Genomic DNA, 17,415 nt, shown 5'->3' on the forward strand with positions numbered 1-17,415 from the left:
GGGTCCTGATTTCAGCCAAGCTTCTAAAATACAGCATCTGAGGCTGGTCATGGTGGCACCCACCACATGGCTTTAATCCCAGCTCATGGGAGGCAGAAGGAGAGAAGCACTGATCTCTGGGAATTGGAGGCCAGCCTGGGCTACAGAGTGAGTTCCAGGACAGCCAGGGCTACACAGAGAAACCATGTCTCAAAATAATAATGATAATAATAATAATAATAATAATAATAATAATAATAATAATAATAATGTATTGATAAAAGCCACAAGATGAAGCTTGACAGCATTAATTATGCTTAATGAAAGGAAAGAAGCCACAAATATAGACTGTCGACAGTAAACAACACTCTAAATAATAAAGTAGTTGAATTCTACACTTCAAGAAGTGAATCGTAAGCCATGCAAATTACATCTTAGCAAAACTATTTTTGAAAAGAATATTGAGGAAGTTATACAGTCCATAGCTCAAGGAAATGTGGAGATCCCTGCTCACGGACAGTTTGTACCACGTCTTACAGGAACTGTAGAAAGGGCTCTTACATGTGCTTCTGTTTGCTTTTCTTCAGACGCCAACTCCTGCCTTTCTAAATCTCCCTCTCTCATCTGATCCTATTCTTCCAAAGAAAATCTATTGTCAGGAGACTTTTAGAGAATTACAGATTAAAACAGGGGAAATCCTTTTAAAGAAATTTTAGTCTCTCCCTCTCTCCACAAAAAGTTATTTTTAATAAGTTTCCAAATTTGAACATGTGCCTGTCTTTGTTGAGAGAGAGAATTACTCATTAAATACCCTCGTCAGTCCCCTGATTCGAGTACCGATGACACCTTGTGGAGGTCAGAGGCCTTTGTGGCTTGGCTCTTCTCCAGCCACTTTTACATGGAGCCTGGTGATTGAACTCAGGCCTCCAGGCTAGCACAGCAAGACCCTTTGCTTACATCATTTCCTGTTTCTATACTTCCTCGGCAGGTAACTTAATTTTGAGTGTCTTGTTCATCTTTATGTATCCCAGAGAACCACAAAATGTGACCTCAATAACCTGATGGGACCTAGCCATTCTGATATTAACCAGGTCTGGGTCAGAATTGAAAGCTCTATTAATATCATATGAAACTTTGGCACTTGAGTTGTTTGTGGACAAGAAGTTTAAGAGTCTTTATTAATTTAAGGTTTTAGGAATTTGAATAACTAATTGCATGCTTGGGCAAACCCCTTGCATATTTTTCGCTTTTAATAAGACCTTTTAGAATGTAGAACAGCTAATCAAACATCTAAGAGGAAAATTAGAGATTCCCAACATTGGTGCTAATTGGCATGTTCTACATAATTTAGAGTCTAATTCCTGGCAATATTTATGTATACTAAGAGTGCCATGAATACGAAATGCTAATAGCCTGCAGCAAGCTCTAGAAAGGGACAGAACTGGAGGGAATAGCAGGGAGCACGGTGGTGGCGTGGGGCAGCTGCTGGGGAGCACAGTGGTGGCGTGGGTATAGCTGCTGGGGAGCATGGTGGTGGCGTGGGTACAGCTGCTGGGGGGAGCACGGTGGTGGCCTGGGGCAGCTGCTGGGGAGCACAGTGGTGGCCTGGGGCAGCTGCTGGGGGGAGCACAGTGGTAGCATGGGTACATCTGCTGGGGGAAGCATGGTGGTGGCCTGGGGCAGCTGCTGGGGAGCACGGTGGTGGCCTGGGGCAGCTGCTGGGGGAGCACGGTGGTGGCATGGGTGCAGCTGCCTGGGGAGCACGGTGGTGGCCTGGCGCAGCTGCTGGGGGAGCACGGTGGTGGCATGGTGAGGGTCACCTGCTTGGAAACCTTCAGGGTTAAGAATGGAGAGACTGGGCTGGAGAGACGGCTCAGCAGTTAAGAGCCTGACTGCTCTTCCAAAGGTCCTGAGTTCAAATCCCAGCAACCACATGGTGGCTCACAACCATCCATAATGAGATCTGACGCCCTCTTCTGGTGCATCTGAAGACAGCTACATTGTATTCATTTATAATAATAAATAATCTTAAAAAAAAAAAATGGAGAGACTGGCCCGAGAGTGCTCTCATCTGTCAAATCCCCTTCAAGTTTTCATAAAGTTCATTCTGTGAAATGCTTATTCAAATCCACAGGGTAGCTGTGGATAAACACTGCACGCTGAATTTAGGATAATGCGTCTGACTTAAAGAGCCCTGTATTGGAAAGGAAAAAATAACTGAGATCTCTGAGTTCAAGACAAGTTTGGCTGAAGAAAGCAGTCCTTGATAGGTCTGAGGTAGATCCGGGCTGCGGCTCACTGTGATTTATTGAAGCTCTTAGTTAGGGCCATCCTCCCTAAGTGCACAGCAAGCAAACAAGCTATAAAAAGGCTTGCAACTTTCGCTCAAGGAGAGTGCCCTCTGTGACATTTACCAGAAGAGAATGAGAGGACTCTCTTGGAGGTGTGGCGCTGCTCTCCAGCATCTCGACTGCAGTTTATAAGCAGAGAATTTTCAGATGAGAGGTGTGGCCTTCAGAACAGCCAACAGGTGTTTCACTTTCACGCCTGCAGTCCCAGCACTTAGGAGGAGACAGGAGATCAGTCATGAGTTCAGGCCAGCCTGGGTTACGTAGTGAGTCCCAGACCAGCTGTGGCTGTGTGGTGAGAAGAGCCTGTCTCAAAAACAATAACAAAAGATGCTACCTGTGACAGATAAAATAAATAAATAAAGCCTGGGCCTGTGTGTGACACCGTCTTTGTTCTTTTCCATTAATTTACTTTATTACTACATGTTATAGCATAGCCTGGCCCCAGCCTAACCTCATCTGCCCCCTCTGAAGGCAGAGGCTATATAGCCTAAGGACATGGGAGGAGACCCAGCCAAGCAAGTGATAATTACAGCCATAATTACATAAGACATCCCTTTGACCCCAGGTCAGGCCAGAAGGACTTTGTCTGTGTTTCAGATTTATCTTACTCTGTGCAGAGACTATTCGGTGTGTTTAGACAATGATGATATTTAAATGGAGAAGTTAGAATAAAGAAGCGTGGGAGAAAGTCTAGGGTGGGGACTGTGTAGACCCGTGGTTATGTTCACACCTGATCGTCGGCAGGATTGTGGCTGAGATGGACACTGCATTCTAAGGTGCATCAGTTTGAAGAAAAGCTATGCAGCAGCTCAGAGAATCGCAGCAAAATCACAGAGCTAAACGTACTTTTTCTTTTACTATTTTTATTACTATAAAGCATAAATTTGTCCTTAACCGCTCATTCCCCAAAATGTTTCTGTTCATTCAGTGGCCATAATTAGATTCATAGTCTTCTCTGGTGTCTATTTCCAAAACGCAAGCCCCGCCAAACAGAGCGTCCATGTGTATTAAGCGGTAATTTCCCTTTTCAGTCTGTCTCTTTCCTAGTCTCCCTCTGCTCAGCTTTCATGTTTCCTATAGGTTTTTTTGTTCTTCGCTTCCTTTGGTCTCTGAGTATTTTTGAGACTGGTAAGCTGCTTTCTCTAGTAGGCCTGGTGTTTCATCTTCCTCAGGAATGTTTGCCGTCCTTGGGTTTCTTGCCTCATAGAGGCCATTCTACACTGTGTCTTTGTACACTTTTGAGACTTTTGTTATTGGATACTGGACATGGTGAACCCTGTGGTGGCAGTGACTCTGGGAAGCCGAGAGGTGGCACTTCTCCACTGGGTCACCTTGGGCTCCTTCTCTGGGCTTTCCAGCTTGGCTCTGGAGTCTCTAACAGGCTGTTTGTGGTTCTGCCTCAGCTTTTTCTTCCTGCTCACTGCAGAGCCACTCAGATCATGGATGTGAAAGCTCAGGACTTTCTCGAAGCATTTATCCTTCCCAACAACCGTGACTGGCTTTGTAGTTTTCCAATCACACAGGCACTCTCAAATACCCTGCTTTCTTGAAGGTAACATTGTCCCTGGCTTTTCCTCTCCGGCTTCAGGTATCATTCTGTGACCCAACTAGTTGTTAGTTGACGTTCCCATCACCTGACAATAATTTACAGCAGAATCTGCCACTTTCCTGCTCTGGAGGGGTTCCTACTTAGATGACACAGAGACAAGCCCCTGTGTTGACAAGTCAGATTAAGGGACGTGAGAGAGTGGGGCTCCCTCTCCCGCCGCTTTGCTTTGAAAACCTAACTCTAGGGCTCTGTCATTACTATGCTTCCGTGGTCATTGCTGGCTTCTAGACCCTTCCGGTCTCTTTTGTCTGGGATAATGTGTCACACTCATGGTTTCTGTCTTTAAATGGTCCACGTCAGCCCATTCCTTCACCTGCAGGCCAAACAGTCTCATGTCTCAGCTGAGCTCGCAGATGGCAGACACTAGAGGGGCGTGCCCACCAGGGCGCAGTCCTGGCATTTGGAGACAAAAGCTCTTAGAAGATATCCCTGGGCTCTGCAAAGTGCTTCCTGACAACCATCAGGCCCCAAGCTGAATGGATCAGCTATGTGCCGGGGACACAGAACTGGATAAATGTATCGCAGTCAAGATAAACTGCCTGATCTTTGCCCCAGAGCTGTTACAGATTTTTAAATCACATAAAATTGTTTCTCAGTCATTTGCTAAAATCAAGTATAAAAGCTAAATAAAACCTTGACAGTCAAATGTTGAATGGTGTTCTCTTTTTTAGAGCTTAATAAAGTTGACAGGTGTTAAGTTAAATTAGGGCTTATGAATTTGCCTGTCATCTGCAAAGTGTATAAATAGCATCGCCACCTTGTTGGGTGAGCTGCTTTAACTGTAACTCACGTGGTTTTGCAAAGGAAGGTAAATAGAGTTTCTTGTTTCTCGCTAACCATCTGGATTCATGTACAGTAACACAGAGCTTTCTCTGTATTGAATGAGACTTTATAGTGAAGGGGAAATTGCATGTGGCAGCTCAAGTTTTGATTTTCTTGCTTAACTATAAATGTGTTTTTACAAGAGAACTTCTTGTGTACTACAAAGAATTATAGGGCATTTTTGCCAAATGTAACAATATCAAAATTACCTTGGAATGCACATGGACAACCACTTCCATATTACACTGTGAATGTTCAAGTAGCTAGCATAAGGTCATGTACTACAACAGAAAGGTGCATGTTCACATCACGTTAGTGTGTAAGTCTGTGGTTACACCTGTGTTTCTCGTAATTGTCGCCCTACTAAAACAAGCCCATTCTGTGCTGAGAAGAAATGAGATACAAAGCCATGGGAAGACGTGAAGGGAACTTGAGTGTCTGACAAAGAAAAAGAAGCCAACCTGGGAAGCGATTGCATGTTACTGTATGGGGAAGCGATTGCATGTTACTGTATGGGGAAGCGATTGCATGTTACTGTATGGGGGACACGAGCCCACTGGTGTTCACACTAACAGTATTGGTGAACATTGAACTAAGTCTGTAACTAATCCTACATGCTTCTTTTTTTTTTTTTTTTTTTTTTTTTTTTTTTTTTCGAGACAGGGTTTCTCTGTGTAGCCTTGGCTGTCCTGGAACTCACTCTGTAGACCAGAAATCCGCCTGCCTCTGCCTCCCAAGTGCTAGGATTAAAGGCACACTTCACCATGCCAAGCTATTTTTTTATTCTTATATTTTGCTTTGGGGGTGGAGGGAGGGTCTTTTACTCAGTCCAGGCTGGCTTTAAATTTCTTAAATTTCTTATGCAACAGAGGATGACCTGGAACTGATTCTCTTGTCTCTGTTTTGAAGTGTTGAGGCCCAGGAGAGCGCCACTGTGTCCAGCTTAGTTCTTACTCAGTACATTAGGGACGTTTATTAATTTTTATTAACGTTTGCCTCCGCATGTCTTTTTTAAAGGGGTGGGTGGGTTCAGGTGTATCTGTCTTAATGATCTTCTTTTACATGACGGTGAGGGTCGGGAGCACGCCTTGTTTTCTCCACCTGTCTCCGCTGCTCTGTTTGTGGCTGGTGATCTTAGAAGGCAGATGCTGTTTTCCTCAGGGAAGCCAACACAAAGCTGGGGAATCAGAGTTTATGTGACTTGGCAGAAGTTGAGGAGATAAGTGATGGGGCAGGCCTGGCTTCTGGATTCTTCTTTCTCTGGTTCTTGGGCAAAAAGAAAAGTTCTCTCCTCTTCCTCTTCCTCTTCCTCTTCCTCCTCCTCTCTTCCTCCCTCCTCCTCCTCCTCTTCTTCCTCTCCCTCCTCCTCCTCTTCTTCCTCTCCCTCTTCCTCCTCCTTTTACTTCCTCCTCCTCCTCCTTCTTTTTCTTTCTCTTCTTCCTCCATCTCTTCTTCCCCTCCTCCTCTTCCTCTTCCTCCTCTTCTTTTTCTTTTTCATTTTTTTGCTGTGCAAGGAAAGGCCTCATAACATTAAACAACTCCCACTATCTCATATTTCTTTCTTTTTAGAAAAATGTTAATTTTAATTTTATGTATTCGTGGAGGTCAGACATCAATGTCAGGTGCCGTCAATTGCTTGTCCGCCTTATTATTTTATATTTGATTGATTGAGATTGAGTTTCTGTCCTGGCTTGTTTTATGCCAACTCGACCCAAGCTAGAGTTCTCAGAGAGGTGGAAACCCTAATTGACAAAATGCCTCCATAAGATGAGGCTGTAGGCAAGACTGTGGGGCCTTCTTTAAATTAGTGATTGAAGTGAGAGGGCCCAGCCCATAGTGGGTAGTGCCATCCCTGGGCTGGTGGTCCTGGGTTCTATAAGAAAGCAGGCTGAGCAGAGCATGAAGACCAAGCCAGTAAGCAGCAGCCCTCCGTGACCTCTACATCAGCTCCTGCCTCCAGGTTCCTGCCCTGTTTAGTTCCTGTCCTGATTTCCTTCCATGATGAACAGTGATGTGGAAGTGCAAGCCAAAGAAGCCCTTTCCTCGCCAAGCGGCTTTTGATCGTGGTGTTTTATCACAGCAATAGCAACCCTGATGAAGACAGTCTCTCAGTGAACCCAGAGCTCAGGGACTGCCTGTAGTAGTTAGCCAGCAAGCCTCAGGGATTTGCCCATATCTAGCTCTCCAGTGCTGCTGTTGCTTGTGACAGATTATCTTGTAGCCCACTCTGCCTTCAAATTCCATGTGTAGCTCAAGATGGCATAGACCCTCAGATCTTCCTGCCTCTGCTTGCCAACTGCTGGGGTTACAAATGTGCACTACTTTGTACTCACTACTTTGTCCTGTACGTCAGTACTTTGTCTACTTCTTAATCATGAAAAATCTCTGTGAGAGGGCTGGAGAGATGGCTCAGTGGTTAAGAGCACTGAGTGCTCTTTCAGAGGTCCTGAGTTCAATTCCCAGGAACCATATGTTGGCTCACAACCATCTGTAATGGGATCTGATGCCCTCTTAAAAACAAAACATTTATTTATTTATTTATTTTAAAAAAAAACTCTATGAAGATCTTGACTGTTTTAGTCGGTCAGATCTAGGAACGATTTGAGAACTCATCTCCGTTTATGGTGAGTAACATTCTACTCTAAGGTCACTCTGAAAGATAATGCTGTAACTGGGCCCTGGCTCCTCCCTGTCCAAAGCTCTTTGACTTATGGACTCTGTCTCAGTAGAGAACATTGTCCCAAGGTGTAAGATATAGGTGTGGGTGATACATCTCTGCAGTTCATGATATGTGTGTGTGTGTGTGTGTGTGTGTGTTAGGGTAGAACATAAATAGGTAGGAGATGTATGGAGTGTACTATACTAGTCCACCAGAGCATTGGGTTTATGTGGTAGACAGAGAAAGTCAGGGCTTGGGGCACACTGTCAGGGGAAGGAAAGGGCTGCTGTCTTCTGTTACTAGGAAAGACCCTTTCTGAGGCAGACCAGCAGAACGATGGTAGTGACAGAGATTGTTAACCCACGTGATTCAAACATTGGAATCAACACTGAGGTTCTAGTGAAGGGTGGGGTTAGCGCTGATAACGGTAAAAGTGGAAAGCGTGGGTGCATCTCACAGGCCGTGGTGGGCCTCAGCACTCTGCGGTGACAGCTCAGAAGTTTGCAGTGCTTTCTCTCACCGGGGTTAGCCTGAGTCACTGCCTGAGTCCCCACCGTCTCCTGGGACCCACCCGTAGCTCCAGCGCTGAGCAGGTTCAGCTTGTTGAGCTGTCTCACAGGGTAACACGTTGACCTTCCTGTTCAGGGCTCTCTCATTTGAGGACAAGCCAGAACCTCAGAGTACTGTGTACCTTTCTTTTGGGAGAATCAAATTTTTGATCAGGCAGGAAGTTGCATGTATTTCTTTATCTTCTTATGATATGCCACGAGTGTACCTCTGTGTGTGTGTGTGTGTGTGTGTGTGTGTGTGTATGTGTGTGTGTCAGTGTGTGTGTGTGCCTCTCTGTGCATGTCTGTGTGTGTCTGTGTCTTTATATTGAAGCCAGAGGACATCAGTAGATGTCAGTCCCCAAGCAGTGACCACTTTTGTTTTTCCTCAGACACAGTGTCTTCCGAGGCTGTGCCTTACCAAGGGCTAGGCTGGCTGGCCAGCAAGCCTAGGGAATCCACCTGTCTGTGTCCCTCTGGCAATGGGATACAAGTGTGCTACCATGCCCCGCTTTTTTTTTTTTTTTTAAACAGGACTTCTGGACATTAATTTGGGTTTTCATGCTTGTGAAGTGAACCCTTCTTACCAGTCCTCAGTGAGAGCTCTGCAGAAATGGTTGCATCCGTGCTCCTAGCAACCACCAAGGGTCAACCACTGAAGGAGGACTCGTGGTTTCAGGATTCCGTCCGCTTGAAAGCTGTATCATGAATGCGAGTGCTAGTTTAAAAGCATTCCTCCATGAGGGGGTCTAGCCTCATGTGGCCTTTTCTTCACTTTCTCTAGGGGATGCTGTACCTGTAACGCAGACGCTGACCGCAGCGTCGCAGCCTGCAGGCGAGGAGGAGGCTGCTGGAGTGAACGCGAATGACCCACCCAAAGCGCCAGTCCTGCAGCCACTCTTCTCGCTGATCCGAGGTGAGGTGGAGCAGATGGACTCCAGGGCACTTCCCCTCTTCCTCCACCAGGTATGACATCACAACCATCTAAAATCTGGTTCTCCATGATTGACTCATCCCACCCACTGTTGACCCTGAGTGCATGGCTAGTAGAAAATTTGGCATATTCTGGATGGTGGACACACTGCCGTGGGCTTAGATGATTTGTAATCTGGTCAAGTAGCCAATGCCTACTTGAAATCAAATAGAAATCAATATGGTAAGAGTTTAGTAAGCTCCAACTGGGTGCTAAGAGACCTACCAGCTGCTGAAGGAACGAAGACTTCCTAATGCCTGTTCTAAAGAGCCATGGTAAAAGGTCAGTATGCAGTTCCCAGTGCAGGCTTTATACTGTCAGAGTGGACATGCCTAAGGGTCAGCTGCACAAGACAGCAGCTAACTTTGCCCAGTCAGCAACAGAAAAAAGAGGGCAGGCAGCTCCTGCGGTGGATTGTCAGGAAGAGTAGGTGCTGGAGCCGTTAAAGCCCTTGCCACTCTCCCACAAGACCTGTGTTCAATTCCCAACATTCACAGGGCAGCGCACAACTGTCTGAAACTCCAGTTCCAGGGACTCTCAGCACCCTCTTCTGGCAGTCCCGTAGGCCCCAGACGTGGAAGAGTTGCATACATGTAAATGCCTATACACATAGCATTTTTAAGATTCTTAAAAGAAAAGTAACCTATCACAGCAGAGTGACTGGGCTGTGAATTCTGTGGCTGGACAGGAACAGAGGCGAAATGACGGCAAGAAAGTCGCAGCAGGGAGAAGGCCTTGCTTGCTCGGGGTGGGGTATTGCTGCTGTGATACTGCGGATAACTGTAGGGTCTCACCGGTGATGCTGGGATAACTGTAGGGTCTCACTGGTGATGCTGGGATAACTGTAGGGTCTCGCGAGTGATGCTGGGGATAACTGTAGGGTCTCACTGGTAATGCTGGAGATAACTGTAGGGTCTCACGGGTGATGCTGCGAATAACTGTAGGGTCTCACAGGTGATGCTGGGGATAACTGTAGGGCCTCACTGGTGATGCTGGAGATAACTGTAGGGTCTCACTGGTGATGCTGGGGATAACTGTAGGGCCTCACTGGTGATGCTGGGGATAACTGTAGGGTCTCACTGGTGATGCTAGGAATAACTGTAGGGTCTCACGGATGGATGATGCTGGGATAACTGCAGGGCCTCACTGGTGATGCTGGGGATAACTGTAGGGTCTCACTGGTGATGCTAGGAATAACTGTAGGGTCTCACGGATGGATGATGCTGCAGATAACTGTAGGGTCTCACGGGTGATGCTGGGGATAACTGTAGGGTCTCACGGGTGATGCTGGGATAACTGTAGGGTCTCACGGGTGATGCTGGGATAACTGTAAGGTCTCATGGGTGATGCTGGGATAACTGTAGGGTCTCATGGGTGATGCTGGGATAACTGTAGGGTCTCATGGGTGATGCTGGGATAACTGTAGGGTCTCTTGGGTGATGCTGGGGTAACTGTAGGGCCTCACGTGTGCTTAGCAAGCTCCCACTACCATGGTGAGTGACATCACAGATACCCAGAATACAGCTTGGATTTTAGAAATAGAATTCTTCTGATGATTAGGAAGTCAGTGTTTTGGAAGGTAGAGAACATAGAGAGGGGAGGCTTTCGGGACAGTAGTGAGAAGCCTTCTAACAAGTGCGATCATCTGGGCAAGTTTTAAATATTTGTGATTTGTACTTTATTTGCAGTTAAAATGAAAATAATTGGTACTAGAGAAAACTTTTCTTTTCTTCTTCTTCTTCTTTTTTTTTTTTTTTTTTTTTGTTTGTTTGTTTTGAGGCAGGGTTTCATGTATCCTAGCTGTGTAGCTCAGGATGCCTTGAATTTCTGATCCTCCTGCCTCCTCCCCCCCCCATTGACTTGATTATAGGCATGACCCAGCGTACAGAATTTATGTGAGTCTAGGGATTAAGTCCAAGGCTGAGCAAGCACTCTGCCAGACGAGGTACGACCCTAGCCCTTGTTGTTTTGTTTTTTTTTTTTTAATCTCATTTCTCTATTTCAACCTTTTCAGTTAAACAGTAATAATTTTTATTTTTTTAAGTATAACACCTTTTGTTCCTAGGCACTAAGGCGCAGGTATGTACAGATTTATGTTATCTGCTTTGTGACTGTTGAAGACTCGTGGCTTGCTGCTTGGCCTCTAAAACATTACTGACTTGCTTGCCCCGACACCGAGGCTTTCAGCCTTTGCTGCATTCACACAGTGGGTTGACTTTATAAAAGATGTTCACGCTGTTACATCCTCCTCATTATGGTGTCTGTCCACATGGAGCACCTGAGGTCACCCCTTCCTCCCATCAAGTTCCTCAACATTAGTACCAGAATGTGCTTTTGGATGGATAATGTATCCATATTTAAAATAACCTGGGAGAAGTTTGGATATGGGTTGCCTTTAAATAGCATTGTTGTAAAGCATCATTTTTAAAAAGGTTTTATTTGTGTGTGTATGTGTGTGTGCACACCTATGTGTGTGCACCCTTAGAGAACAGAAGAAGGTGTTGGATCCCCCAAAGCTGGGGTTAAAGTACTTTGTGAGCTGCCCATTGTGTGCACTGGGACTTAAGCGCTGGCCTCTTGGAAGAGCAGGTGCTCTTAACCTCTGAGCCCTCTCTTGGGCCCCAAACACTATCGTTTATGTGGACAGTGGGGGGTCACTGGAGAATAGCCTTGTTCCTCAGTGATATAATTTCAAGGATTAGAGGTACTTGAACTGCGTCCCGAAGCTCTCGAAGTAGTTTACTGAGGGAGAAAGGATGCTGGGGAGGCAGCACAAAGAGAAGGCAACTATGACAAAATGACAGTCGTTGGCAAAGCAAGGGCGAAACGGTTTGGCCATTGATTTTCTTATGGCTTGAACTCCCCTAGAGAAGTTCAGTGAAATGTTGGGAAAGGAATATTTAAGCTAAAGACAGAAATAACAACACAGGCAGATCTATCCTTAAGCTGTGGTTGCATTAGAATTACAGAGGCATTTTTTTTTTTCCATGCCAGGAGCTCCCAGGGCAGAAGCAAATCAGGAGGAGGGGAAAGGACCCATTTTAGTCAGGAAGCCAACAAGAGTCTTGGCCAGGCCCAAAGGTTACTTGTGAATTTCACAGTAACACTCCGCCCCAATTCCTAGAAGCACCAGTCCTAGCCCTCTGACCTGCCGTCCCTCCATCCCTTGGCGGTCTGCTCTGGCGAGGGGCTTGGTGAGGGTCGTGGCATTCTGCAGAGCTGAGTGGCTCTTGGCTTCTTGGTAGAAGTCATTTAATGAACATAAACATGTACCACAGTGTGTGATACACAGCAAAAGCCTTATGTATAAATGCTACACGGCACAGCTCTGTCCTCCCTGTCCGTAGTTCTGAGGCTGCTTGTGAAGTCTACGCTCAGTAACTGCAGAGGATGCTGAGGCAGTGGAGCCATGGGAGTCAGCTGAGGCCATCACCTCCAGGCAGAATGCCGGATCCCCTGTCACTTCCCAAGAGACACACAAGCCAGGAGGGATAGAAGTATATTTCATTCATTTCAGTAATTCCCAGTACATCAGTTTGCGCCTTTCACCTAGATCCACAAGTTGTTAACGCTTATTCTCTATGATCTGTACAGGCACACACACTTTTTTCACTTAAAATTTAAATTTCTCTAATTATAGTATGTATGTGTGTGGTGGGATGGGAAGTCATGCCACCACATACATATGGAGGTCAGAGGACAGCCCCATGGTCAACCTCACACCTACAAGTTTCCAAGAAAAACAAAATCCTTCTCAGACAAAGAAAATAGTGTCCTGTGTGGATTGGCTACAATAATAAGCCAATAATTATAATATAATATAATAAGGCAAACAAGATCTTTGCCCATGATCTTAGTATAACAACATGAGATAGATGGCTGTGAAAGAATGACTGTGTGTTTGTAAAGTTGGGACGGCCATCAGCAAAGAACTTAGCAATTCATCCTTTATTGAGGAAAGAGAAATCAAGAAATAGCACATACAAGCTGGGTGTGGTGTACACACCACCACTACTTGGAAGGGGCTACATGAGACCCTGTCTCAAAAAGCAAGCCAAAAAAAAAAAAAAATTAGCCAAGGTGTCTATAATACTGACAGACAGAACTTCAAAAATAAAATAAAATATAGGTTAAATTTTTTTTCAGTTGCTTGCTTCTACTGAAAAATAGATCACAGGACCAGAGGCTATGGTTTTCTTGTAGGCATGCCCTGAAAGCTCCCCTGCTGCCCTAGGAAGCTCCAGGAAGGTCGACCTTGTTTAGAACAGGGCAAACCCAGTCCTGAATGTTCCCAAGGTCTGAACAGGAGGAAGAACGGTCCTCCCTCACACCCCTCCAGAGGAGGAGAAGCACTGGCCTCCCACGGTTATCCTAGCGATGATGATTGGAAGGAAACATAATTGCACTAAGGACTTTCAGAGTGGAGACTTTGGTAGAGTCCTGTTAAGAAAGCAAAGTCTATCCCTGCCGGGGATCTGGGCCTTCTAGAGAAATCCGGGCATCTTATCAAGGGGGAGCTGTGGCGAGGTGACTAAGAGAACCTCAGAGTCTTTCCTGCCAAGCCCTCAGATGTGTGGAGTAAGCCAGTGATTTTTCAGTTGGTTGATTTCACCCACTAGGTGTGACGGTACAGAACCCTGGGACTACAGAGGGGGGAGGGAGACACTGAACGGCTCAGTTTCCACCCATCCCCATCTTCCAAGGGATTCACTCGTGATTAACTGGTAGGGGTGGGGGTTGTCAGAAGCTGAGACAAGAGCATCTCCAGGAGTTCAAGGTCAGCCTGGGCTGCATAGTGAGTTCTAGGACAACCGAAGCTACAGCATGAAACAATGTCTCGAAGTTTAGCCGCAGCCCAGTGCATGGTGGTACACTCCCAAACACTAGGAAAGTTGAGGTATGAGGCTCAGCTTTGTTTCTTGTAGATGTGGGTGGCTCTGGCCATTTTTAAGGTGAGTATGATGGCTTCGGGGCCCCACACTGCTAAGTGTCAGGACCAGAGCAGTCAGGTCATTCACCTGTAAAGCCCATGAGCCATCTGCTCTGCGGGGCTGCTTTTCCGGTTGAGATAAATGGGACAGTGAGGCTCTCCTCATTGTCCTGCTGGACTTATGTGGAGGGGATTTTCACAGGGTGAATATTCTGTCTATCTGTTTCCAACGTTTCCCTAATGTTTCAAGGTCACTAGCAGCCCAGGAAAGATTGGCAAAGTTGGATATATGGAATTAAGTGACGCTGTTAAAGTATGAAATGATTTTTTTTTTTTTTTTGCTCACTTTTGTACATTCTTGAGTCTGGATGACATACTGTTGGATTAATGAACATTGGGTTGAAAATAAATGCCACAGCACATGTATGATTGCAAGGCCAGGCGAGATATTGGAATGAAGCAGTGTGAGACTGAGGTCAGAAACACAGTAGAGACTATTCAGGAGTTTTTTAAATCAGAGAAATCCTTAACTAATTAATTAATTAATTGTATCTATCTGCGACGGGACTTGTTCTGTCCTAGTTGGCCCTGAACTTCTGGGCTCAAGCTACTGTCTTGCCTTACCCTCAGTAGCGGGGATTAAAGGGCATGCCTGAAATTTTTCTTTTTTTCTTTTCTTTTAGTTTAAAGATTCTTTAGAAGGAAAGTGAGGAGTGAGAAGCTCTTTCTGAGATCAGCTCCTGAGACCCGACTATCTCTAGTTCTGTGTATTTGTGGCACCTCGCATGTTTAACTGTTAACGGTTCACTTACTCTGGGTCTGTCTCCCTTGCCGTTGTTGTTGTTACTTCCCACCCTCCACACCACCCTTACACACTAAGCAAGCCCACTGCCACTGAGCTCCATATATCCCCGATGGTTTATGGTTCTAGGGATTGGATTCAGAGCCTGCAGCATGCTGGGCAAGCACTGTATCAGCTAGCCTGGTCTTTTTAAAAATAGCAGAACAACACCGGGCCTATAATTAGCACTCAGAAAGTAGAAGCAGAAAGATCAGCAGTTCAGGGTAATCCTTGGCTACATAGGATACAATCCTAGGCTACATAGGATATACGGGCAAGCCTATGCTACAAGAGATCTTGTGCCAAAAATAAATAGGTCTAGGCATGGGGCTGGAAAAATGGCTGAGCAGTTAAGAGCATGTAAGGCTCTTCCAGAAAACCTGAGTTCAATTACCAGCACCTACACCAGGTGCATCACCAGGTGCATGCAGTCTGTGAATGCAGGTCCAAGGAATCAGATGCCTCTGGCTTCTGCAGGTACCTGCACTCACATGAACACACCCACACACAGTCACACACATGATTAAACATGAAATACATATTTTAAAAACAGGACTGAAGTGATGGCTCAGATGGGAAAGCGCCCGTTCTGCAAGCATGAGAACTTGAGTCTGGGTCCCCGGCCTCCATGTATGCCAGCAGCAAGCGAACACATAAGGCAGCCATAGTGGTGACCAGACCCCCACACGTTCCCGGAGCTAACTGGCCACTCAGCGTAGCCAACTGCTGAGCCCCAGGTTCTATGGAACACCTTGAGTCAAAAAAGAAGGTGCACGGCCAGGCATGGTCACACACCTTTTAATTCCAGCATTCAGGAAGCAGAGGCAGGTGGATCACCATGAGATTGAGGCTAGCCTGGGCTGCATAGTAAGACCCAGTCTCAAAAATAATTACAATATTAAAAGTAAACAATTGCAGACAAGGCCTCATTTTAAACTCTAGTGTGTACGCATGGATGCACACACAAATGCACTTAAAAAAAAAGCCGTAAATATAAATATCAAAGCATATTCTTTCCTTATGGTGCTGCTTACCTCTTCGCCATTTGAAAGGTAGGAGTTATGGTCATTCTCGGCTGCATACGGCATTGAAGGCCACCCCGGGCTACAGGAGGCATAGTCTCACACATACACACACCACAACCATTGTCCCATGAGGTTTTGAGCTGGTAGGTTTTTTTGTTTTTGTTTTTAAAGATTTATTTTATTTATTTTATGTGTATGAGTACACTGTAGTTGTACAGATGGCTGTGAGCCAACATGTGTGTAGTTGCTCTCTGGCCCGGCTCGCTCCGGCCCTGCTCTAGCGTAATTCAGTGTGAGCTGGTAGTTTTTAAACTAGAAATGAAATAGTGTTAAGGTCTCATATAATGTGACTTTTCTACTGTGTGTGTGTGTGTGTGCACGTGTGTGTGTGCGGTCACATCTCGCACCTTTCCCTACTGAGCCATCTATCTCCCTGACCCTATTTCTAACTTTTAATTTATAATAATAATCTTTTAAACCTGTTGACCCCTACTGTACCTTTGTAAACCTATAGCCTTCCCCTCACCCCTAAGTGGTCTTCCTTTTTAAACCTAAGGGGCTAAGTGAAACTTGTTAGGACTTGACTAGACTGGAAGGAACATGGTGGTATAGAGGTCGAAGAGCGCCTGTGCTAGCTTTGCCGACTGAGACCCTAGGGTTGTGTCCTGCGCCTACAGAGTTCCTCTGAACTCACGGATGTGGGGAAATCGCTTTTGTTAGTAGCCAATCAAAGCAGCCTTACAAGATCTCGCTGTCTCCCAAGTCCGTCCTCTCGCTCAAATACCCCTTCCTTCTTCTGTCTTTACAGGTAGCTGAGACCTATTTCCAGGAAGAGGACTGTATCCTTTCTAAATTACAGACAGAAATTCGTAGACCACTTGGAAGAAACACCTTTTTCTAAATTGAGGTCCATCCAACAAGATGTGCAGACCGGGTAGTTTCAGCAGGTTTGGGCAGTTGAGTGTGCCCTTGTAATAGCCTCGAAGAGCAAAGTGTAGGAAATAGGTCACTCCAGAAAACCCCCTAGAGCCATCTCAATGTGGCTTTCCATAAAGAAACCCTAAGTTTACCAACATTAAATATTTATGTGCAAGAAGAATGGGAAAGCACATGCTGCCGGGAAGGAAAACTCGAACGATCTTTTAGATCCTCTTGCTCTTAAGCACACGAGTCAAACACATAGTGGAGCATGCGGGATGGCAACGGACAGTAACTCCTCTGACTGCATGCCGCACACGTGGTCCTGAGCTGCATACAGTAGGGCCGTGTGCAGAGAAAGACATCATTAGGTGGTTTCGTTGTTTGGAGACCATCGTGTTAAGATCCAACTGCATCATTGGGCAATTTAAATTTATGTTTTAATGGTTCCTCGCTGACAGGAAGGGTGTATGGTGCACAGGACAGATTAGGTCTTCACTAATCAGTTCATTAGCCAACAAAAGGGCGCTTTTCAGTATACCTCACGTGAGCATCTGAGTAGGAAGCACTCGGTCCTGGGTGGAGGGAGCAGAGGACTTGTGCTGCTGCTGCTTCTGGGCCCAACTTACGGTCCCCAGGATCGTTAGGATGAGAAAGGAGAGGGAGAGCTGAGCCTCTTAGTGCTCGTGGGAAGGACACAGGGACACAAAGCTAAACTTTCCTGTCCTCTCTTTTTTCTGGGTCAACATTTAGAACATTG

At 45.8% G+C, this 17,415-nt stretch overlaps 1 protein-coding gene across 1 annotated transcript in view; it reads left to right on the forward strand.

The window, feature by feature from the left end:
• Cnst (consortin, connexin sorting protein) overlaps positions 1-17,415 on the forward strand; it is an 81,101-nt gene that overhangs the window by 38,994 nt on the left and 24,692 nt on the right. Inside the window, exons 3-4 of the mRNA XM_031391003.1 lie at positions 8,753-8,934; positions 16,546-16,576. Of these exons, the coding sequence (XP_031246863.1) occupies positions 8,753-8,934; positions 16,546-16,576 (213 nt within the window). The remainder of the gene's footprint in view (positions 1-8,752; positions 8,935-16,545; positions 16,577-17,415) is intronic.

This window comes from Mastomys coucha, unplaced genomic scaffold (genome assembly GCF_008632895.1).
Source record: "Mastomys coucha isolate ucsf_1 unplaced genomic scaffold, UCSF_Mcou_1 pScaffold1, whole genome shotgun sequence".
NCBI classification, from domain to species: Eukaryota; Metazoa; Chordata; class Mammalia; order Rodentia; family Muridae; genus Mastomys; species Mastomys coucha.